This window comes from Apostichopus japonicus, chromosome 17, assembly GCF_037975245.1.
Source record: "Apostichopus japonicus isolate 1M-3 chromosome 17, ASM3797524v1, whole genome shotgun sequence".
Taxonomy (NCBI): domain Eukaryota; kingdom Metazoa; phylum Echinodermata; class Holothuroidea; order Aspidochirotida; family Stichopodidae; genus Apostichopus; species Apostichopus japonicus.
Window position 1 is genome coordinate 24,965,522 of NC_092577.1, and position 26,710 is coordinate 24,992,231.

At 37.9% G+C, this 26,710-nt stretch overlaps 1 protein-coding gene and 1 long non-coding RNA gene across 2 annotated transcripts; both read right to left on the bottom strand.

Moving 5' to 3' along the window:
• Positions 1-883: 883 nt before the first annotated feature.
• LOC139985083 (uncharacterized) lies at positions 884-9,893 on the bottom strand. Its single transcript, XM_071999276.1, has 4 exons — positions 9,371-9,893; positions 8,291-8,398; positions 7,508-7,790; positions 884-3,603 (listed from the first exon to the last, which is right to left on the bottom strand). The coding sequence occupies exons 1-4, from the start codon at positions 9,545-9,547 to the stop codon at positions 3,371-3,373; spliced, it is 801 nt and encodes a 266-aa protein (XP_071855377.1). The 5' UTR covers positions 9,548-9,893; the 3' UTR covers positions 884-3,370.
• Positions 9,894-9,967: 74 nt separating this feature from the next.
• Positions 9,968-12,763, bottom strand: LOC139985084 (uncharacterized). The gene is made up of 3 exons (XR_011799285.1): positions 12,698-12,763; positions 12,269-12,416; positions 9,968-10,850 (listed from the first exon to the last, which is right to left on the bottom strand). It is a non-coding gene; the product is annotated as an uncharacterized lncRNA (long non-coding RNA).
• Between the last annotated feature and the right edge of the window lie 13,947 nt (positions 12,764-26,710).

Genomic DNA, 26,710 nt, shown 5'->3' on the forward strand with positions numbered 1-26,710 from the left:
TATATTGGGTCAGAAAGGATTCTTTCATTTTTGGGGTCATGTCCCTGTTTGCATGGAATTGCCCTAATACATAGCACTCTAAGCTATGCATAACAAAAAGTGAAATGTTAAAAGAATAGTGATGAGAATGAGGACGAAGTAAACTACACTCGGTGGTGAAAGTCCCATTTCTAGTTGCTGAGATATGAATGTTTCAAATAAGTTCACATTTTCAATTTCATTAAGAATCTGGCAACATTTGTGACATCAGTTGCATATTGAATCCATAAAGCTTTTGATTTTCTTGATAATTTAATTAGTGATTTTTTTCTAGAAATAACTTATCCATAGAAAAAGAATACCAAGGTAACAACTGATGCATAATGCATTTTTCATATATATTACAAACTTTGGCATACCACTTCAAATTGGTATTAAAAGGGGTGAAACATGTAAAGAATAACAAAGACTTTTCATACCAAGAGAACTGAATGTATTCTAAGGTATATTTCTCACTAATTAATGATAATGATTATAATATAATTGTTTTATAAGATGAACAATGAACTGAATGTTTAAAACATCACACCTTCAAGTTATTTCATGATTTGACCTCTGATGAAAAGTTGCACTAATGATATTGCAACAGTCGTATGTTTGACAATTGCAGGCTTTAATCTATGGTGATATCCAAGAACTATATTGCAACATAGGCAACAGATAGTTACATCTAACAAATACTCTTATAAGCATTAACCTGTCCAGATCAAAATGTGAACAAATACATGAATTTCTTAAACTTTCTTGATTACCAAATAATTAAAAGAGTAAAAATATTTGACATCATATATATTGTTGACTGGTTGGTCAAGCATGAAACAAGAGAAAGAAAAGAAAATGTTTAAAGCAAAACAAATTTTGTCACTTTGTATTTTATATAGAGATGGAACTTGTGGGCAAGCTTCAATTGTGTAATGGTGACTATTCAGTAAGACAAAATTTTGCTACACTCATGCAACTAGATATATATCAGAATCTTGTGTTCAGTATATCCATGGGTACCACGTTACATAACATGTTTGATACAGTGCAAACACCAACACACTGCAAATGTTCCAAAAACCCTTTCTGCCATGTTGAGCCCATATTCAGATATCAGTAAATGTCATTATCATGATAACACTATTGGTAATATACAGATAATCATATTAACACAATGTAAATTATTTTAGCTACCTCTGGTATGTAAAATGTTGGTACTCCATGTACCTATCCCAGAGGATCACTTCCTCTACTCATACCATTAATTGCATCCTAGATTTAATTATGCTCAAAAATGGGGAAAAAATGTAAAACTTGCCAATGATTTACCATTATCATCTAAGTATCTACACATCTCAAATGTGTCAATACATATTTTCCTGATCAATGGTGACAAATTTTACACCAGATCAGTGATCTCTTCCACCCCTATCACAACGGCAGCCATCTCAAAACAAGCTTATTTACCTGGAATATGACAAACAATGGTACAGCAGCTCGTACAACATTAGAATGGTCTAATAAATTGATATGATCAATAGTAATTAATACTTCACAGGCTTTGACAAATTGTTTTTTAATACTTGCCTGTTGGGCTAGCTGTTCGCTAAACCTACTTGCCCGCATAAAAAAATCGACTTGCCTCAGACCTACAGAATAATTATGTATGCCTGCATATGCCAGATTCTTACAATGTGTTAACTTATATATGGATTTTGGTGACATTTGAACTGTTGTTGTAAAATACAGTAAGTTTCACAGAAAAGAATGAAAATTTGGAATCTAAACCATTTTGATTTAACTTATCAATTTGAAAATGTAAAAGCATTAAAAACATCTGCAATGGTAAGGCTGTGATGTCATCACTTAAAGGGACTATCCCAAATTTAGTAGAAAACCCAGTGTTTTTGTGATTCATTGCTTTTAAATTAACATAAAGTAGTATTTAGTATTGTTCCCCTCCTTACATTAAGTTACCTGTTAAAAGTTCTCTGTTCACTGTGGGCAAAATATGACTCATTAATGTTCAAGATATTCATCTAGCTTGCTTACAAATTCTTAAGGACCATATCAAACAACCTGCTGCAAAATTAGCAGGTTTAATCTATATACACTATATGTAACTTTATAGTATGGGATACACCAATCCTTTCTTCATTTGACCTTTTTCTTGACCTCAAATGACCTTTTACCTCTTACAAAATGCACTATTGAGCTAACCTGATTATAAATTTTATCTGGTAAGATATAGGAATATTCTAGTCGACCAAGGCAATATAAGTAATAAAAAGTTAATTGGATTTTAACAATGTCTGTTCATCATTACATACTGTTGTACAACCACATCTCATCTCAATTGGAAGGGGGAAAAAAATCTTGAAAAAGATGATGTATAATAAAATCATTATTTCAACACCGGCCCATGAAAGCCACTTGTGTTATGAAAATTTAAAATAGCCTGAAAATCATCCAAAATTTATAACCAGCTAGATGAATAAAAAAAATAGATGCAAAGGAACAAACAAGCAGGAAAGGCTTCCAAGATGACATCTGACTTTCAACTGCCTGAACACTTCGTATGAAGCACTCCCCAAGGACATGTTATTTTCAGTAATGTCCAGTACAACCTGTGAGAGGCGGCAGTTTTGAAGTGTTTTCAGATAATGAAACCTAGATGACTATAAAATACCTGAACACCATGAAGGAAGCACCACTCAAGTTTCAAATGCAATAAAAGCTGTACACTTTAAAGCATTTTCAGGTAATTACCTCAGCTGCTCCCTAGATGACATGTTACCTCCAATTCCTATCACCCAAAAATAGCTCATCACCCAATGATTATATTTAAGTCCAAATATCATAAAATAAAATCATGCAAAGGAAAACTTGAAAAATTGTGGACAGAGGAATAGATAGATACATAGGAGCATGATCACAAAAGCTCATTTTGGTATGAGCTTTTAAAACATACATTTTTTAACACCTTAAAGGTAAACAATGCTCACCCCAAGTATGCTAAACATGTTCTAGACTGGTCAGCTCATTTGATTTAATGAACGGGGCTTGATCCAATCATGAATTTCATGAGGTCTGTGAAATTCACTTTGGAGCCAGAATTGTATACCTTTAACAAGTTAATAAAACACTGAATGATCACAAAGGAACTATTTCTAGGCAAAGAAAAACAGTGAAAAGAACAAGATGATAAAATATTGTACAACTAATTTGGTACTATGCCTAAAGTGTTACCTTGAAGGTAATCATGGATGCCATGTTAGTACAAACACTCCCTTGAGTTAGTGTGTATAACTGCATATGCCTACATAAAGCTTATGACAGAAATATTGATTCAAAACCTGCCAAAATAATCACCAGTCTGTGCCATCCTGTCCAGTACTGTTGTTTTGAAAGAGGCATAGGTGGTATGGCCCTGAGGAAACATGATTGAACACTGACAAGTATTGGCGATGGGTGAAACCTCCTCAGGACGTAAGGTGTTAACAGCAATTGTTAGCTTCTGGTCAGGGGAGAATGAAGGGCTGCCAGTTGCAAACTTTGCAAGAATATGTGCGTCTGTGTCATCTAAAAAATAGAACATATATTTTTTGTTATGAACCAATGGGAATCATAAATACATTTTATTGATCAGGCTATGATAAGTATATTTTTGTGAATACTATACAATCATAAACCCCAAAATGTTTAGTGGTTCCAATGCCATAAAATATTAAAAAGTGTTATCATTAGCCTTTTTGCAAAGTTTTCAATACTGTAAGCTAATATGCATTATATTGCTAATGAAACCAATAGGTCCACACCACACCTATACAACATGATGCATCTGCCTGTCAAGACTGGCAAGCTGTCACATGTTTACACACAACAGTGAGGTAGTAAATTCAAGTCAAGCACATTCACCAGACAACTCTTAAGACATAACAAGCAACATATGTACGAGGAATAAGATTAATCCAACTTGGGACTGCTGAGATAACGTGGTTACAAGCTTGGTGTCACACACACACATGACACACACACACACAGGTGTACATTCAGTCAGAGGACTTCATTTAAATTACCTTTATCCTAACCTCATAGGCCCTCACATTGACAAAACCCTAACCTTAGTTTGTCTTCAGAGGACTTGAAATTCCTTTGTTCAAGTCCTCGGACGTTATGACCCTACATGTCCATACACACACACACATTCACGCATACAGGTGGGTTTTACACTATGTCTGAGGACTCCATTGTAATTTGCTTTGTCCGCGCCCTAACCTGACAATACCTTTACCATTGTTCGAACGTCCTAAGACCTTTTGTTTCTATTGAATTTGTCTTCCAAGGACTTGGAATTCCTTTGTTCAAGTCCTCGGACCTGCTGCAAAACACGTCCACACACGCCAACGTGATTGCATAGATTCCTTGCAGCCAAGGCAAGGAATCAAAAAGCCAGTTGCTGATAGATACTGTGATCAAGACCAGCTGGCCGAGGCTGTTCTCGAGTGACAAACACACATACATGATCACAAAGGTCCCTGAGCCTTACTAAAATTTTACTAATAGAACTGTATAAATATTCTACTTAATTAATATCTATGAGGCACTGAATAAAAAAATAAAAAAATGATGGATTAGTAGTCAAGTACTGTCAATACAAATATCAAGTATGGTAACCATAAATCATATTGATCTGTACTTTTAATCTCTAGCTATTTCCAGTGGTTAAGTATTAAGCCAAGCATCCTCATGAACATAAAATGTTTTAATATATATATTATATAAAAATATTTCGAATTCTGATGAAAATATACAGCTATATCATGTTTGATGTATGACAAATGACACTCTGGCTATTTTGTGGTATAGATCATCCGTATGATTATTCTGTTGTCATGAGTATTAAAGGCATGGGTATAATATGTAATAATAAGTATTTGTATGAATCAATAAGTAATATCATAAGTATTTCCAAGTTGGCAATATAAAAGCCATCAGACAGTCTGTTTATACAAATTTCTCATGAAAGGCTATTGCAACACATCATTGTTTTAAACCTTGCATTTCATATAAGTTTGAATATGAATGTATTTGACCAGAAAACCAAAATATTTAGTGGTTCCAATGCCATTGGTGAAATTTTATTAGTTATCTGACATACCTGAACATTGGAGAGAGGTGAGGAATTCCATTGTCATGTGCCAATGAACATCTCATCATCTATCACCATACCAAGGATGAAGCTGATCAGACATACATTCGCAAAGATATTGACATTTTAGCCCGCCCGCTAACAATTATTCATGTCATAGACAACTATACGGCATATCTTGGGACATCTACCAGTTCAAGTTGACATAAATTCAATATACTTCTTTTATGTTTACAGGCCATTCTGATAAATTTAGCCTTAATAATGCATTCATGAATATTAATGAGGATCTCTGATCGATGATCATCTAACATCACACGACAAAGTATGAAGTAAATTGGACATGCAATAGCAAACTACTGACATTTTAAGAATTTGACTGTCCTGCCACTCATTAATATTCATGTCATGGAAAACAAAAAAATAGGGCACATCTAATCATGGAGCACCTAACAATTCAATATGACGGTAGTTCATCATATTGTTTCTACAATTCCATGTTTACAAACTACTTTCAGGGATTAAGCATTAAGCCCCACCCACTCACGAATATTAAAGACCAACTATGGAGACTTTTCGATGAACATAAAATCCCACCATTTTTCATGTATGTAATCCTTAACTGACTCCAATTACATTGCTGTAATTAACTTTACCAATTTCGGACGTTAAATAAGTGAAAAATGGGACGAAAAGTCAGCTTCTATTTCAGACATTCCCGAAACATTCCTAAGACATCAGGTGACCATGTGACGTCAACGTTTGTATACCTCACTCACAACTATACTTTTAGTGTGTAAAGTCGTATACTTGAGCTGCCAAAAACATCAACGATATTACTCCTTTTTCCTCAAAATGTCACAATTCTGTGTTGTTGGAGGTTGCAGTTATACCTCATCCAACAAAAGCATCAGCTTTTTTAGATTTCCGAGTAAAAGAACCGACGTAAAACGCCGCAGACTTTGGATCAATTTTTTGAGATCCACGCGGAAAGATTTTTCAGCACCCGGAGTATCTCATGCCCATGAGTCCACATGCATGACCCTGCTTCTGTGCATGTTGCAAATGTCTCATTCTGTGAAAATTATATACTGTCGATAGCTGTGTCGGACCATGGTCGGACATAGCTAATGTGAAATTGACCGTAAACACGCCCTGGACGTCCTTACATGTAACATTATATCACTCAATTGACAGTAATATATTTACTGTAAGAGATGACCGTATATATATACCGTGCCAAGGGTATAGCATTGTTAGTACATGTACGGTAGTTAGTTACAACTCTCGCCGGCGTTGGCTCACAGCATTTGTAAATAGCCATGTTAGGATTTATCTATTTCATTTGTTGTATTCCAGTATCGTGAGTTCGTGATACATGTGTAATATTGTCCGTTCTGTTTATTCCGACATCTGCATGTTCCAAGGAGTTGAATAAAAACGGTAGTATGTAGCGATCGGACGTTTTATTTCGTTAGTGACTGTCTTGTGATTGTGGGATGTTAGTACTGTTTCAACTAGACCTAACTCTATGGAATTACACAGACTCACGGTAGTTTTTCGCCCAGGATTGAACAAGAAACGTGGATTAGGATATTCACTGCTAAATTTGTTTATTGACAGGATACTTTTTCTGTGTTTGTATACTTTTGGATATTAAAACGAGTAAGTACTATGTAAGTATATTGTACCGTACGGACCTATTGACGCTACGCTATGTAAAAGATGCCTCCATTTGAGTGGAAATTTTGCTAATAAAGTAAGCAATTTAACTAAAATTTCTGCTTATAATTGTCTTAAAACTTGTTGTTAACCTTCATGTGTTCTTGTTTTGAGCTAACAGCTTTTCAAACACTCGAAATTGGAAGTCAAAAACAGTACAATTGTTCGCTATCTGTGTACAAACAGCGCCTATATCAGCGTTTGATTTTCGCGGTATACAAACTTTGACGTCACACGGTGACCAGAGGCTCCTTTGGGTCAATCTCTGTTTTCAGACATTCCAGAGGTTCATGTCACGTGACTACCCAAAATGTCCATTTTCGTGGTCGTTTTTGATGGGTTATAGTAGGTTTTCGAAGATTATTTTTTACACATGTTGATTATGGGTATGTAAACTCCTAAATTAATGGAAAATCTCAAAAAAAAAAATTGCCTCCATATTTGGTCTTTAATATATAATACAAACATACCGACAGGGTTGCAAAGGTTACTCGGCCTTTGGCATTGCAACCAAAAATGTAGTCTGCACATGTAGTGAGCTTGAATTTCCAGACCAAAATAACTGAGCCTTACGATATGTTGAAAGTGTCATAATTAGGGGTAATTAATTACCCAAATCTGTGAAGAAGCTGGATATTAAGCTGACAGTCCTCCGATACCCTTCAGACTCTGCAGGTCTGTCAAGCTTTTGCAAAGCTTCTTGCACCATGATCTTCAAATCCTTGGCCAAGATTGGTCTGATAGCCAAGAGATCTGCAAAGGCTTCTAGATCAACCATGTGGAGCTCTGGAATGCAATCCAAGAGACCCTTCTGCATGGCATCGATGGCATCCCTCCTTATCCCAATGGTATAATGGAACATGAGACAAAGAGCTATGTCATGTTTGTTTTCTACCTGTACAAAACAATAGACAAGTAATTAACTTATCAGCCTGTAATTGTGTACAATCTCATCTAACATAACCATGGTAGTCAGTGGCCTAATAAGGTCATTTTTTGATTGGTGGGGATTTCTTTCTGATTTTTATACATGTCTCTGGTGTACAGCTGATTTGCCAACTGTATTTTTGGGGGGGGGGGTGGCAGTCATAATTAGCCCTGACCTACATTTTTAAAACTAGTGATAGTCATGCATGTACGCTGTCTCTGTCATGAAAACCATAAACAGGACCTAACTTTGAAAATACAGGCTTCAATAAAATTCATAACATGTCAATTTCCTGGAACATATCTATGGACATATATTTCTGTCAAAACCACTGGATGTTCCAAGCTACACATTACTTATATGATAAACTTTGTGCTTTTAAGCTCTTCCAATTACTTCATCAACTAAACCACTCTTTCATTGAATGATATTGCCCATGTATGCCAATCTAAAATTGGTACACTCACCTTCATTGCCTTTGCAGCTGGCCACCCACAGCTGTCAAGCCAGTGTGTTGGCTTGCTCTCATCAGACAACAGTTGCTGAAACATGTCCTCATCTGTCTCTTCCAATAGCTTTAAGGACAGAAAAAAAAACAAATTAGGAAAAATGCATTAATATATTTTATCATATGAAATAGTCGAGAGCAAAATCATTTTGGTTAGGTATGTGGCCACTTTTGTGATGTCATCGGCTCACTTGCTGTGGAAAAGTCTTTGTTAATTCCAATTTGAAATGGTATGCCAAAGTTTGTAACATTTTTATTACAAATGTATTTTACAACAGTTGTTACTCTTGGATATTCTATTTCCATGGATAATTTAAAATCATTAAATTAAGAAAGAGAAAAGCTTCTGGATCAATGTGCAATTGTGATGTCACAGATATTGCCTCATTCTGAATAATCATTACAAAGTTGAACATCAGTTTTCCTCTGGAATATTCTTTTAACTATCATCTGACAAATCATGCACACATAATAATTGTTTTGGTGTATCAGCACATAAATGATCTCCAGCCATCCGAACCTATATGCATTCTACGTCACTGACTAGACACAAATTGGCTACATATAGTTGGAAAAGCAAATACTAAAGAATCACCATTCATGACACACTTAATACATGTTGAGAGTACAATAAACCTTTGTTTTGGTGCAATTGTATAACACTTATTATAAGTTAGAAATCAAGCTTACAAACCTTGTTTACACATTTTTTTTTTGGAGGGGGGATTATAAGCATGGACTGCTAATTGTCACTAATTAATACTACACTACACTAATTAAATGTTCATTTTAAAAATAGCCAGTTAATGCAAATTTTAACTACAAAATGGGGAATTCAACAATTTAGGACCTTTTGACCAATGATTGACTGATTTAACAAGAATGATGACAATGGCAAGGAATTTGAAGGTCATATGGATGTCACCAGGGTTCATTTTAGGTCAAATTACCAAACATTGTTGAATCCACATGAAATTTGGTACATATATAATCAACATTTGGTTCAAAATTTTTTTCCTACATGTATTATTCTCATTACCTCTGTTATGAAATCTTGGAGGCTCAAGTCGATTATGTCATTTTTATGCAGCTGTGCATAAATTTCTTCCTGTGTCTTCTTTAGTATGACTGCAATCACTGCCTTATGTAAGGGAATTTCTACTGACACTTCATTCAGAAGTGCAGTGCCAATCGCTTTCCCCAACACCTGGTACATCCCTGAGAATGTGGGGAATTGATTGTTTGAAGGAAGCAGTTTTCCTGTAGGCGTTGATATTACTAGGTTTTTTTCTGGTGACCGGACCTCTTGAAAGAAGATACAAAAATTTTCACGGATAAGTCCTCCAGCATCAATGCCTTCTCCTTCAAAGTGCACTCTGATGGGTCCACTCTTAGCATCAAACCTGCAATTCTTGAAGAAGGCAATGTTGTCATTAAATAGTTCATCTCTATGAACATATAGGTTGTTTGTAGGTTTGTTGTTGAAGTGAATGAGGGATATGAAGTCTTGTATCAGTGAAGCTGGATTCTTCAGTTTCCTACTTTGCTGGGAAGGATCATCCCCTGACAGACTGACTGACTGTCAGAACTGACTGATGGAGACAGAGTGGCTGAAATTACAAATAAAAAGCTGAAAACTCAATATGATGTAGTTATGGCCCAGTTCCACTGGATGACAGGGGCGGCGCCAGGATTTTCCCGAAGAGGGGGCCCGAGTTCCCCGGCGTGGGTGCCAAATTCCCCAACAAAAAGTGTTATTGTACACATTGTATACGGTAAAGCATAAAGGCCCTATTTTTTCCGAGACGGGGAGGGGGGCACTCCGCTGCAGGGAGGGGCCTGTGCCCCCGATGGGCACCGCCCCTGCTGGATGACACTTTAACCCTGACCCATCCATATACACTGGTTGGATGCCTGAGCATTCTAGCAATGAAGTAATTAATTATTTGATCAGATTTTATTTATGATTAAGAAAATATCCAAAAGCCCATAAAACAAATCCTCCTAATTAATAAAGATGATCCCCAGTCCAATGAGTCCATTCTGCACTAGCTCAAGGGTTAGAGTATGTAAACTTCTAGTGGACATGATACAAATATATATCCTTAAACCAGATATGTGGCAAGGATATGGAATTTTATGAATTTGATTTTGAAGCCACATATACTCATCAGAGTGCAGAGTCATATATGTGTGGATTTGTGCAAAAATTGAGAGAAAGAAAAAGCATATATTATCAGAAGTAGCTGTTTTCAAATTGATACATTGCATTCACGCATACCTTCACATATCTCACAGTAATCTGTGTTAGATGAGTTAAGAAAGGTGCACTGCAGGCAAGCTCTTGCTGTTGGAGGGGCACATTGTGCTGTGGATACTGATGATGTCAATGCTGATGTCCTTTGAGGGGCAGTGGACCTCAAAGCAGATCTAGATGATGAGGATGCATGTGCTAATGATGGTGATGATGATGATGATGTTCCTAAGAACGGGTCTGGCATGTCATTATCTTCCTCATCCTATATATCAAGGAGCACCAGATATAAACCATAAGCAATCTTGGATTAAAATCTAGGACAACCCAACCCAACCAAAGAACAGTCAAATATTCAGTGCTTCTGCAGCGATTGACCAGTGTCTGCAATAAATTTAACTAATATCTCAGACCCGAGTCCGGACTGGAGTCCGGTTTTAAAGGGAACATTGCGAATTATCAGCGCGCTTTGTGTGCAGTTATATATTACTTTCAGCTGGTATTGTCTTCGGATGTAATTTGTGCAAAATGTGTTGTTTAGCACCAATCACTGTAGGGGTGGAAGTCAGAGGGGGCCACAGCCCCATCGGGATGTGTAGCAAAGACAAAAGGCTAATTTGGATACCTCTCCCATTCACTTCATGATTAACGTCACCGAATCCTCTATCAAGGTAGTATCTGTAGATGTATAGGCCGTACAGGTGGACTGCATGCGAGACTGAAATGATCAGTCATGAATGTGACCCTAATATTATGTCATCGAAAACTCGGTATCCGATAGGTGTCATGGGCCCCGAAGTTGGTCCAGCTTCCCTAAGACCAAAATGTATTGCTTAAGGCTACCGTCATCGACGTTTCCCATTTTGTCTCATGTCTGTAAATATATACATTTAATTACCCCACCGAAATAAAAGAAGTGTTTTACTTTTTGGCCAGTAATAATTTATAGGCCTAATATAAATGATGCCACACCTATTTGTTAAACAATGTGGCCAGGTAAAACTAAGATGTAAATTTCTAACCGCCCCCCTCCAATGCCCAAACCCCCCCCCCATACTATGAGATTTCGAAATATAACCATTGACATATGTAGGTAGGTAGGGAATACAGTTATCTATCTGTATATAAATTTTGTCAAATTCAGCCAATTGTCGACTAGCCAAAATGATTAGTAGGCCTACTACTGTAAATAGCTAAGTCTAGATCTATGCCAAGTTTAGGTTTCAAATGTTAGGTATGTAATTTCTGTGATAAAATCGTGCCTATCTGTTTAAACATACTTAATAATATATTTTTAATGTAGTTTATGACTAGTTGTAGGCTCTGATGTTCTTGCACATTGTCATAATGAGCAATTTGTAATGCTGGTTGTTACAAAATGATTGTAATACAGCACCTTCCCATGATGCTCTATTACACATTGTGGGTTTCTGGGGAGGTTAAAGTATAGTGAAACATCAGGTACATGACATTTGACATATTTCCTTAATTAAGCAAGGTGACTAATGAAAATGTCTCTATTTTTGTCATTTTGTTTAATAAATATTTTGTTAATATTTTGCTATTTCATATTGGGGATAGCTGACTATCCCATGATATAACAGCACCTATCCCATGCAAATTAACCTCCACGGCTAACTTAATTCCCAATTGCCCCTAATATATGAAAGGAAATATACATACCGAGGTATCTACAGATATCCTTCTCTCTGGGCGCAGGTACATGGTTTTCTGAGCAAAAATGTCACAAACCTTTGCTCCAGACATTTTTTCTCCTTGTGCTAATCTTGGAACTACCAAGGTTTGCCCCGCAGGCTTTAGAATCTGAAAACTTTCAGACAAAAATCCGGAATGTAAATATGCAAAAGTGCAAGAGTGGTTCTGATGCTATTATAATAAACTAACATATTGATCTATACTTGTAATCGTCAAAATGAGTTATTTCCGTGGGGATAGGGAAGTTAGAAGATATAGCTTCCCATCGACTGGTACAAAATTTGGTAAACAGTGTTTTAAAATGAATGTACTGTAAAATGCCACTGCCACTCCCGAAAAATCAACCGCCACTCACAGATTCCTTGCCTATAACCCTGCATATTTCATATAATTTACCTCATGGAAGATCCATCATTCAGTCTATCAGCAAAAGCATCTTGGAGCCTCCTTGTTACTTTATCAATAATGCATCCTTTTTCATGCAGCCTTGCTCTGTTCTGTCCTCTAATTGTTGAGGATCTGTAGAGTAGAATATGTATGTACGTACATAGCCTATATGTATATGCACCGGGGAGAAAAATCGGACCAAGATACCCTGGACCATACCCGTCGGTAACCGACAAAATAATCCAGACGTATTAATTCGGCTAATTTTAGCCACGGTGTATATAGGCTAGCAGATTTATACATGCATCACAAAATGGTCAATTTATACGCTACTTATAAGTAACTATTTGTGTCTAAGGCACTAACGTTAGGCATGCCAGTGTTCTCCACAGATATACACAGGGATGAGACTGAGCCGGGGGAAAAAAATCTGAAATTTATCGATCGCCGTCCTGGGGGAGGGGCTTAAGGGGAGGGGGTATCCCCTCCCCTTTACAATTTTTTGTCAGGTAAGGAGGGCCTATATGGAATCTATCACATCACGTAACTCGCCAAAAAAGTGTGGAATTTCTGCTTGTATAATTTATCCATTAGCTTTTGTGAACCAAAAAAAGGCTTTTTTGCTTGCTTTGTGCTACTTGATTCCACCACTGGTCAAATTCGGTGTTCCTTCCCTTCACAGTCCAGCATGTTCGGCCAAAAAAAAAAAAAAAAAAAAAAAAAAATTAATAAAAAGTAAATCCAAAAAGTAATAAAAAATAATAAAAAACGCGAATTACGAGAAAAAACGCGAAAATGAAAAAAAAAACAATCGGAAATCCGCGTTTCCGCGGAAGAGTCTCATGCCTGTATACAAGAACATTTTGCAAAAAAAACCTCCTAGCTAGATCACGGGAAATGACACTTAATTCCCAGGCTTTGCTTCGAAACCTTTTTTATTTTGAAATCTCATGTGTACATCGTGCAAGGCATCATGTAGATACTGTACCGTAGGCATACATACTTGTGCACCATATACAGTTTACTATTACATTATTTGTGTATTGTATCTGTAACATTAAGTTAGTTTATGGACAAACATCGCGGAATTGGATACCGTTTAAACATTAAACGAACGTTCATTTGTACCGTTTAAACAGATAGAAAATTACACGGAAATTGACAGTCCTAATACATCAGAGATCATTTTTCTTCTTAGCAAATCAATAGAAACTCAGTGGAATGATGAAAATTTGGTACTTAGGAAAAATTTGTGCAATAACTGATAACAAACATCTTATCAAACATTCTGGAACATTTCAAATTTTTAGGGGGCATGATTTTTTTAGGGGCCGTAACTATTTCTGGGGGTGGCAATTTTCACTTGGGTGGGCCGCCCCCTAAAACCCCTCGTGGAGAACACTGCATGCATATAATTGCTATAATAAAACCAAAAGGTTTTGTGATTCCCTGCTTGAATTGAAAATTCTGATGATGAAATTGCTTTAAACTCCTTTCTGTCCAAATTATATATTTTAGGTTTCCCCTACTCTGAGAAACCTACATGGGTGACCTACATACCAACTATGAGTTTCATCCATGTTTCCCCTATAGAGTTAGCCTGATTACAAGGTTTTCAGCAATTGAACTGTGTTCACATCCTATGAAATCAACAGGTTCGTCTACTCAATATGGGTGACCTACATAACTACTATGACTTTCATAAAGTTTCCCATATAGAGTTAGCCCGATTACAAGGTTTTCAGCTATTGACCCATGCTTACCTCAAGTGACCTTTAACCTCTTATAAAATCAATAGGATTCATCTCCCCAATATGGGTTACCTACATACTAACTACGAGTTTCATTCATCCAGGTTTCCTCTACTGAGCTAGCCTGATTACAAGGTTTTCAGCAAATTACCCATGTTAACCTCAAATGACCTTTGAACTCTTATAAAATCATTAGGGTTCACCTACTCTACTAATATGGGTAACATTTGTACCAAGAGTAAGAATAATCCCACTTGGGACTGCTGAGATAACAGGTTACAAGGTTTTCAGTGTTTGACCCTTATTGACCTCATATGACATTTGACCTATTTCAAAATCAATAGCAATCATCTACTCAATATGGCTAACATATGTACCAAGTAAGATATTAATCCAACTTGGGACTGCTGAGATAACGTGGTTACAAGCTTGGCATCACACACACACATGACACACACACACAGGTGTCCATTACATTCAGTGCGAGGACTTCATTGAAATTTCCTTTATCCTAACCTAATAGACGTAAAATTGACAATACCCTAACCTTTGTCTTCTAATGACTTGAAAGTTGAAAATCACATTGTACTGTATTTCTTCCAAGAACTTCCTTTGTACAAGTCCTCGGACGTTATTACCCTACATGTCCGCACATACCAACATGATTGCATAGATTCATTGTGGCCAAGGCAAGTATGTCGCCCACTTTTTGAATTGTCAGAGTCATGTTTTGTAGGGTCTGATATATGTCATGATTATCTAAGTATTTGCCAAGGTTGTTAAATTGATCTTGGAAATGTAAATATTTCTGAATAATATTACAAAATTAATGTGCAAGGACTTGGAAAAAATCCCCACCCCCCCCACTCTGGGCCCTGATGTAGTCTGCCTGTGTGACTACCAAAAATAAATCATACCATGTTTAAAACCCTATGAAAAATTGAGCACTCTGGAATTTACATAATACAGGTAATCTATAATAATTTTTTACTTAGGCATATGTGCACAGTGAAATTTAGTGTGATTCAACATTGAAGGAAGGTCAAACTTACTCATTTGGGGTCAAAAGGAGGACAACATCAATAGCTTTCCCAGCTGATGCCTGTTGGGTATATGGGCGATACCTTTGATTGGTCCCTCTGCTAGATGATCCTCTCCTACTCCTAGCCGGAGCCTGCCCACGTCCTTGCCCTCGACCACCAAAACGGAACAGGTTCCGCATTTCCTCATGGGCAGTCTGAAACACATTCCTACAATGAATGTCAAAAGAGCATTATGTAAATTAAAAAAACTATGAAAGGTATGTCATGTGTCACTTAATTGTGAACAATGTTTTTTTTTAGTTAACCATTTGGGGAAATAATTTCTTTTCCATTTTCATTTGGAAGATTGCTGCCTAACGTGTAATTATGTATTTGTGAAATTTGATAAGATAATGTCTCTTTCTGATAACTGTCTTGTCACATATTATATTAATGAGTGTAGAATACATTGAATTATATTATATATAATATATAGAGTTCATACCCTTATTAAGTATCTTTCTGATCGATTTAGCATTTTTCTCACAAACTGTTTGAAAGTTATGTTGACCCACATGCATAGTGCATGTAGATTCAGCCCTACATGAATTTGGTATCAGTTATATTCTTGTGCAAGTCAAAATTTGTCCTGTGCATACATGCACATTTTGTCTACATGCGCGCATCATGCACAGAGATGAAGACCTACATGTACCATTTGCCCACATGTAAACGATGAAATACAAAACAAGGAAACAAAATTGCACTTTCAGGGTACAAATACAATCGTCCTAAAGTGTGAAAGTCTATTAAAGTTGAATTTAAATAAAAATAATAATGTAAGTATAATAACTTTGATACAATTTAAGTAACATTTTATTTTCTTCTTGGCCTTTTAAAATTTATTTTCATTAAATAATGAGTCTGATGGCTTGGTCATAAATTGGGACCCTGATTCAGTTTTGCTTTCCTATTTTGAGAAGAATTTTCTTGAAAAGCTGATTTTTTTGGCCTATCCTAAATGTGATTTTGTTCTTCCGCCTCAGGTCTACAAAGACCTAGGGCCCTGTAGGGGCCTAGCCTAGGCCTAACTTAGTAATTACAGTATGTTACAAAAACCTTAATCATACTAGTTATATGAAGCTTTGTGTAACGTACCGTAGTTAGGTCATGGACTAGCACTAGCGTAGACTAACTGGTTAGGCTATATATCACTTTACCATAGCTAGCCTAGGCTTATAGGGCTAGGCCTAGCTAGGGGCCCCTAAGATAAGTTGGTACTAACACTGCAGTTGGGCTAAGTCTCCAGTACAGTTATGCAATTTGTTAGGCTAAGCCTACCTGTTAGTGTTTGTTGGACGCTCTCGGTCTCCCACCACTCTCATTACTTGTCTTGCGACAGGCTCAGCAAGCCTATTTACCAAGGAAGAAAACTCGCTTTCCGTTAAGTTATTCGACATGTTGAAAGCACTGAGTGTTATAGGTCAGTGGTTGAAAGGTTCGATAGTGTATTGCGGACAGATAACGTGGCTTTTGCCCTATTCTTCTATTGCATTACAGTGTAGGTATATACTGAAGCACTAGTATATATACTATACAAGTCCTTTTGCCCGCGCTCCGTCGAAAAAGTTTATCAACATTACCGATCGTACACATGGTGCTCGCGAACGCGATTTGCATAACGGCTCCTCCCACTCGCGTGCCACTCACACTTTTATAATCTATATATATATAACCGCGCCGAACATGACAAAATAGTATATAATATATAAAGGTTATAACGAATATATATATATATGTTATGCGATATATATATGATATGCAATATATATAGGTTATGCATAACGTATATATATGAAGAACAAACATAAGTCATATATATTACTGCATAACCAATATATATTACTCGTTATAATCAATATATATGGTATATAATATTGTCACATATGGCACTTCGTACACATAAGATCGTCAATAATTATTGCTACCAATCCTGATACTTTATAAATAAAGCTTGCTAATTGTGGCATAGCACAGGGACCATGGTGGGGGGGGGGGGACTTTTGTTGCACTGACTATGTGTTAAGCCACGTTTGAGGTTGACTAAATTTATCCTTTTTCATGTATTTATCATGTATGAATAAATTCTGTCTATTGACATTTGAAGATTTTCACGATTGACCCTGTGTGTGACCTCATTACTCACTATGGCACATCAAAGTACCAAGTCTTAGTTACAATGTTTAAAAGCTATTTTAGTGAAAATCTACTGAAGCCCTGCCCCCTCATAAACATGCATTATATCAAATTGAACATATACCATGATGTATCCGCTATCTACCAACACATTCGTAACGAGAATGAAACGAGTTTGACTTTCGGTTGCGAAGTTATTGGTATTTCAAGATTTTTATGTTTGACCCTCTCACCTCATTAACATTCATGAGACGAGCAGCCCAAAAAATAGGGTTCTTATACTCACTATGGCGCATCTTTATACTCAGTATGACTGAATCCAAATTGTTGATGATTATCATAAAAAACAAAAAGTACCTTAACTATACTGCGAGATGTTGTTGACAATTGCTTCTTCTGATGATGATATTCAGAGACTACAACGTTTTGTACAATTACAAAATCTCCATGTTTAATGTCCTCAGTGGAATTTTTTTCCCGCAAAGTAACTTTCATTTTGTCTCTCATATCTTCCGGTACTATTGTTTTCACATCCACTGCTGAACCCATTACTGAAACTTTCTGTGGACTTTCATACTGTGAAGCAACAAGACAATTTAACTTTAAAAGAGCCTATTACATGTACACATGGTTACAATTCTTAATTGTCACCATAGTGACCCAGCACAAAAGTAATGTGAGTCTTATTGGTTATTTATGGGTTTTTTGGGGGGTCAATGGGGTCTGTTGTGTTTTACATGTAAACAAATCCCTCTGAAAAGCACTCATTAGGCAGGTGCCATTTGAAATACATAATTTTGAAAATGGGCATTTAATATCCATTGTGATTTTGAGGCGCACTAATAGCGCAAAGTACAAAATGTTTGTATATTTGTATTTGTATATTTTTGGGTTTTTTAAATTTACAATGTGACGGCAAGTCCCCTATAAAGTCTGCGAGGCTTAACAAAGTAGGAGACTCCCCAAAAAGAAAAAAGAGAGAAAAAGAATATAATAAGAAATAATGAGAAAAGTTAATTGTACCATCTACCATGATAAAATAATTTAATTCATGCAAATTGAAATTAATAATCTTAATAAACAATCCGAAAAATCTTTATAATAATCTTCATCACAAACATACACAAGAATAAATCCATCAATAGTGAGAAATGAAGAGTAAGAAGGCTTATTCTTAACACGAATACGAGGGCTTATAGAACCCATAGTACTTCGATGGGATAAAACTTGTGCATTATTACACTGGCGGGTTTGATGGTTGTGGATTAGTCTATTACTATAAATACAATCTTGAAAAGCTTCGGGTAGCAATCCATTCCATGCTTTATATGCAAATGATGCAAGCTGAACTCTTATAATATCATTTACTTTTAAAAAATGTAATCTTTTGAATAATGGGCTAGTATGATCACGTGCTGCAGCATGTGAAATATGGCGGATAGCTCTCTTCTGGAGAACACATAGGTGATTAAAGTTTGTAGAATAGGTTCCTGACCAAATAGTCGTGCAATAAGTTAGTTGGGGTAAAATCAGAGTTATATACAGTGTTCTGAGTATATTTGGAGGTAAACAATGTTTTAATTTGCATATAATACCAGTATTTTTAGCCACGCTGTCACAGGCTGCTGATATATGATCACGCCACAAAAGTTTACTGTCCATGTGTACGCCCAAGAACTTAGTAGTGTTAACCCGATTAATCATTTTACCATTCATGGTAATATTGTGATTCCATCTGAATGAGTGACTGGCATTAAACTCCATATAATTTATTTTTCTTCTATGTTACAGATAATTTGTTTCATGCAAACCAGGTGGAAAATGTAGTTAGTTCATTAGAAACAGTTTAATGTGATGAGAATAGATTTTGGGAATGGAAGAAAATATTTCTGTCGTCGGCAAATATTATTGTTTTAGCAATATCGGAGACATTAGCGATATCATGGACATTAATTAGAAAAGGCAATGGACCTAGTATAGAACCCTGAGGAACTCCGCAAACGATATTAGCAAGTTAAGATTTGGAATTTGTATATAAAGTGTCAAAAGCATTGGATAGGTAGAGAAATAGGCCTACACAGGTATTGTTCTTACCAAGACTATTATATATATTGTTCACCGCATTTGCTAAAGGTAATTCTGTAAAATGGTCAGGACGAAATCCGTACTGCGCGTTATTAACAATATTATATTTACATAGAAAACTGTATATACGGTTAAACATTGTGTTCAATATTTTTTTTAAAGATTGTTACCCAATTACTGTCTTGTAAATGTGCTATAGAACTGGTGTTTGTGGAACCATTTAACTCTGTATGAGCATTATCAGTGAGACTATCAGAGGGCTTGTTGCTACAAAGACTTCTAGTTTGCTCATTGTTAATAGTCAGGTTTATGGGGATATATGTCTGTACAGTGTCACATTTTCTGTACACAAGAATGTGAATCCCATTGTTTTGGATACATGTAGTGTAGCTGTCTCCAAATTGGAAATTAGAATTACTAACTGCTCCACCAAACCAATTATACAGAATCGGTTTATCATGAAAACCATCTAAATGGGCAAACATATTGTTGTGCTTCACCACTGTTGAAAAATGGTTTAGTTCAACTACAACTGATGCAGTTCAAGTAATAACCACACTTAAATACATTGACATATTCATAAATGTGCAGAGGAGGGTTTTGATAGTTGAAGAGTTATATGAGGTTCTCCACTCAAAACAGTACTCTTCTTGTGCAACAAACAGGTAATTTAGAATTTATGTAAACGCCAACTTGTTTTTCTATAACTTGATCAATTAAGCCATTACACTTTGTATTGGCAGGTTGTCTCAAAGCCAAATTGTTTGCAGATATAAAACTGCTTTTTGTAGAGTAGCATGTTGAACATTGGGAAAGAGTTACATGTGATGCTGAATTCACTTCCTCCGTCATCACACGTTTTCTACAAACCAACTAACAATTCAGCCCCCCCCCTTCCTTTTGGGGCCAAAGGCCAGTGGTTTGTCTTGAGTAAGAAAGTCCCACATAGGTTCACGCCAAGAACAGTTTGGCTTCCCAAACTTATCTCTCTGTTGAGACAGGCTACAACCTTATTAATGAGCTCCTGTGGGGTAGCTGATTCTACAAAAGGTCCAGGTCTCTACAAAACTTAAAAATTACAAAATAATAAACCTCGATTAATGAGTCAATAGCACATGAAGCCCCATGAAAATTGTGGTTTGGGCATCGTAAACCGTTTTGGAAATGAAAAAATGTTTTCTGAGAAATACATTCTAAATGTATACAGCAAACATGGAACACATAATAGGAAATAAAATTCAAGCATCTTGTTGACAACTTTGACCTGGAAATTGTTGGTTAAAACCAAGCAGTGGTCATTACTGCAACACAGGTAAATACTTTTTCAACTCCTCCGTCTAGGATATATGCTCAATGGTGCAATGGCAAATTCCAATCTTCACAGTTTCCCAAAGCTGGAAGTCGTCGTCGTCGTCCTATGAGTCATGACTGACCCTTTGTGACCCTATTGATGATGACGTTCCAACCACTTCTATCCTGGGCATATCGGTGAGCTGCGCAGATGTTCATGCCGGTGATCTCTTTTATCCCGTCAGCCCATCGAACTTTTGGCCTACCACGTTTTCGTTGACCCTCAACATGACCTTGGGTAATGATCTTCTCCAAGTTGTCACCTTCTCTCCTAGAAATGTGTCCAAAATACTGCAGCTTGTTCTTATCTATCTTCTGACATAAGGTAACCTTCGCTCCAATTTGGTTCTTGACAAAATCATTTGACTTACGTTCCTTCCATGATATCCTCAGCATCCTCCTCCAACACCACATTTCAAAAGCATGGATTCTCTTTCTGTCTACTGCTCCCAAAGCCCACGTCTCAGACCCATATGTAGCGATTGGAAAGACCAAAGCATTCATTATATGGATCTTGGTGTTCCTTGAGATCCCTCTGTCTTTCCAGATGTCAGTGAGGTTTATAGCAGATGATCTAGCCATGGCGAGACGCCGTCGTATTTCTTGTGAGCATCCACCATCATCCACAATCAGAGAGCCCAGGAAGTTGAAAGTGTTGACTACTTCGACATCCTCTCCATCAGCTTGAATATGATGGTCATTCTTTCCTCCACATATCATAACCTTTGTCTTCTTAACATTGAGGTACAGTCCGTATTCCTCACTGGATTGCTTGACTCTTTCAATAAGGTCTTGAAGCTCTGCTGCTGTTCTTGCAAGTAGGGTAGTGTCGTAAGCATATCTAAGATTATTTATCTGGCGTCCTCCAATGGATACCTGTCCCACAAAGTCATCTACAGCTAATCGCATGATGTATTCTGCGTAGATGTTAAAGAGATACGGTGACAAGATACATCCCTGGCGCACTCCTTGACCGATTGTAAACCAGTCGCTATCACCACATTCTGTTCTAACTGTGGCCTCTTGACCTTCATACAAAGATTTTATCAGGATGATCACATGTGTAGAGAAGCCCATTTCTTTCATGATTCTCCACAACTTATGATGTTGAACACAGTCGAAGGCTTTGCTGTAGTCAATGAAGCAGAGGAAAAGGGGTTGCTGGAACTCCGCGTTTTCCTCCATCATATTCCTCAAGTTTCCTGTCTGATTTCTTGTCCCTCTTCCTTTTCTAAATCCAGCTTGCTCAGGTGGTAACTCACTTTCAATTTTGTTTCTTATTCTTTCCGCAATTATGTAGAGCAAGACCTTGCTTGCATGAGAGATGAGTGAGATGGTGCGGTTGTAAGCACACTCCCTTGTATCACCTTTTTTGGGTAATGGAAGAAACACTGCCCTTTTTCCAGTCCTCTGGCCAATCTTTAGTTTTCCATATCTTGTTGCACAATGTATGAATTACTGCAACTCCCTCATTGCTGCTTTCCTTAAGTAATTCTGCCTGGATATTGTCCACTCCTGGGGCTTTACCCCTCCTTAGCTTCTTCATTGCAAGCTCCACCTCGCAGAGAAGAATGTCTGGGTCATCCTCAAATTCTTGATCTTCTTCACCCTCCTGTGTGTCATCATCTTTGGATGCATACAACTTTTCACAGTATTCCTACCATCTCGTCTTAATTTCATTTTCTTCTGTCAGGATGTTGCCATCTTCATCTTTCAGGACATTGAGCTTGGTGGTGGGTTTTGAAGTCAAAAGCTTGATGTTTTTAATCATATCCTTGGTGTTATTTGTAGAGCTATCACGTTCCACTTCAGCACATTTTTGCTTGATGTAGTCTGATTTGTCACTCCTGATCTGCTGGAAGTCCTTCACATAAATTAAAATGGACGACACAAACTTTGCTCTTCCCTCCTCAAAGTGAACATCCGTAGTGATCATTATCCTCTCGCATAATGGACTTGCCCACATCCTTGCATAATCAGCAATAGTCTTCTCGCTATGCATCTTCCAGCGTTACCTAACTTGTATACAAGACTTGATACCGGAGAGTTGTATTAACCATCAGCCGTTTACCGACTACATATGAACGCTATATTCAGCAGTAGCTGGAGCGTAATAAGTGGAGATTTTATACCGTCAAGGCATCATCATTCATATCTTCGTATTCGAGCCTACATCTCGCAATTATCAATTACAAGTTAGCGACTACGAGCAGTTGTATTCATCGTCGCCGCGAGCTACATAGCCATTACAGTACTGCATACGCGAGCGGCAGCGAGCAAGTCCAGACCAGAGCGTACTTACATAATGACTACTACTAGCGAACTAATATTACGTTTCGGACAAGTCACCGACTTAGTATATAAATAAACATATATCAGTTGGGAAGAGCAGTGAGTTACTACGAAGGACGGGTTGGAACGGAGGCTCCGTTACGTGAGCCACGTTCGACTGTACACACGTGAAGACATCGCTGGGCGCTGCCATCTTTGTCTGGATCCGAACTTCGAGTGGACACTGCGAATTGCGGAATATCGAAGGAGAAAATAACATAAGTTTGGGGTAAGTTTATTAGTATCTTAACCTTCAACATATCCCACTGAAATTTCCGAAAAATGCCATAAAGTTTGCCGAAAGTTCCCTGCAGAATGGAAAACTCTTTTCTTCTTTTCTTCACCATATCAAAAAGTTCCAGGTCTACATCCAGGTCGCAGACACCCCATGAAAATCATTTGCTTGCAGTTCTCTTTTCTAAAGCCTGCTTGATATTTTTAATTCCGTGGTAAGAAAGGATTTCTTTTCTTTGTTGGCGTCTGGTAAATAGCTCTCCTTTGTACTTAGCAGTGCTTCTTTTAATTACTTTTCACCTACATCATTTAAAAAATTGGGTCCTTTTGGAGAGAATAGCGCTACTCATATGAACCGCTTCTGCATGAGTAGTTACCTTTACACCGTCCATCACCTCTGCATTCTTTATAACACTACCATGAAAAGTTTTCTTTCCATCAGGTTCAACTGATATTTGCTCCACAGCCAAAGACAAATCAACATCCTTCAAATGGGCTATATCTCCACATGATAACAGAGACTGACTAGCATCCATGGCTGCAAATATGAAACTGCTGTCTTCATACAGAATATTTATCACAAGGTTGCCTCTCCATTTCATTCAAATCAATTCTATCATTTTACCTAGCCCATCCCCAATAAGGCTATTCGGGTTAAACAGTTAACTGAGTAATCAGTTAGATGGACTTATTGTGTCATAAGCATTGTACAAGCATTTCGCCCTACCTGTTGCTTCTCTGGCTTTATTAAATTTCCACTCAATGTTTTGCTATAGTCAAATTTCCACCAAAGCTATGAATGTTCTTCATTACATCACAAGGGGTTGATCACATAGTCCGGCAGAATAATTAAGTTGTCTGGCCCTTAACAATGGGCACAATGGTTGGCCTGTACTTAATAGAACAGCTTATCCCACTATGAATAAGCTGGCCTAACCTACTATACTGCATAGTGTTCAGTAGAGTGGAATCTAGTCATGAAACACAAGTTTATCGTGGTCAGGAGAGCAAGCAGAAAGCCAGTGGGCTTGTTGTGATTCCTTGCCAATTGTGATTAAATTGATCAGCAAGGTTCTTACACTGGCTGTGGACCTACCTACCAAATATGTTAACTTAACATGTTTACAAGTTTTTGGAAAATGTTTTTCAGATTCTGCTGTATCTTCAGTAATTATATTTAACATACTTATTCAAAACTTAAAGTGCAAATTGAACAGGGTATGAAGTGCAAGTAATGTGTACTTGAAGATGAAACATATAACATATATATAAAGAGTACTATTCGAGTTTGTTTACGCGTGGCAATGTCGACTTGTCGGCACAGGCTGATTTATTGAGGGGAATCTCAAAAACCGTTCCCCACGATGTCAATGATATTTTGGGGGGCGAAATAACCACTGTTGAGCTTTGGAAGGCGCTTTCGAAGATGAAGAATGGCAAGTCCCCGGGTTCGGACGGGCTTCCGAGGGAGTTCTACCGAACCTTCTGGGCAATAATAGGACCCGACATCAGAGCCGTCTTCGAGGACGCCTTCCAAAACGGACTGTTAAACCAAAGTCAACGTCTGGGCATGATTACTTTGCTGCCCAAGTCTGGGGACCCCTTGGATCCCCGTAACAAGCGTCCGATCACCTTGTTAAATGTGGACTACAAGTTGCTGGCTAAGGCTTTGTGCAACCGCCTTGCACTGGCTATGCCGCATCTTGTGGGTGATCTCCAGACTTGTGCAGTGAAGGGTCATTGCATCCAGCAGAACTTGTGGTTGATGCGCGACTTGACCGACTTTGTTATTGAGCGTGATCTGCCATGTGCATTGGTGTCTCTGGACCAGCAGAAGGCCTTTGACATGGTGGATCGCGGTTTTTTAATGAATGTATTGGAGACGTTTCAGTTGCACCCAAATTTTCGTAAATGGATTTCTGTTTTGTATCAGGAAAGTTTCAGTTCTGTTATCGTAAATGGGTTTTGTTCGGAGGTTTTTAACGTAGAGAGTGGGGTGCGCCAGGGGTGCCCTCTGTCTCCATTACTTTATGTTTTGTTTAGCGAGTCCCTCTCTCGTCTTTTGGAAAGGGACTCCAGACTTGTTCCATTCGTTGTGCCAGGGGGTGCCAAAGTGAAATGCGCTCAATATGCAGATGACGTGACATGTGTTGTTTCGAGTCTGGGCTCCTTTCGCGCACTCTCGCAGGATTTATCTATTTTTGAGAGAGCTACCGGGGCGAAGTTGAATCCAGAAAAGACAAAGTGCCTTCGTCTTGGTAGCTGGAGATACAGAGACTTACCATTCGGTGCGTCGTGGTCGGATCAGAATATCAAAATTAATGGTATATGGTTCGGCTACGATGCACCTGGTGATGTCACCTGGAGCGAGAGGGCTGAGGTATTTGAGAGCAGGCTCGAAACCTTTGGCACCCGCTGGCTTTCGATCCTAGGGAAAGTCACCGTAGTTAATCGTTTTGTTTCGCCCATCTTGTGGTACCCGGGCGCGGTGTATCCAATTCCGCGTCGCGTCCTAGTGCGGTTGGAGAGAGCGATATTTTCATTTATTTGGTCGGGTGGTACAGAGCTTGTCAAAAGGGCGGTAATGTACCAAAAACTGGAGAAGGGTGGGTTAGGGGTGGTTCATCTGGGAAGTAAGTTAACTTGTTTGTTATTTAAGCAGTTGTTTGTAGCGGTAACTGACCCAGGATTGCCTTGTTCATATTTTGTGCGTTTTTGGGGAGGTTTGCACCTGCGTCGATGGGTCCCGGCGCTGTTTAGCAACAGAGAACCGCATAGTAGTACTCCAAACAGGGTGGTGCGTGTCATTTGGTCCGCTCTGATTGAGTTGCCCCCTGTTGACCTGTCACGGCCGGCCCTCGTTCACAGTTCGTTGCGGGATAGGGCCTTGGGTGCAATTTTTGTACAGGGACGTCACCCTGTCGAAGTATGGCGTTCGGTGCATTCAAGGCTGAATGGTTGCAGGCTCCGTGACCTTGCATGGAGAATTGCACACGGTGCCTTGGTGACCAATCTGAAAAGGTATCACTGGCGATTGGGTGATGGACTGTGCC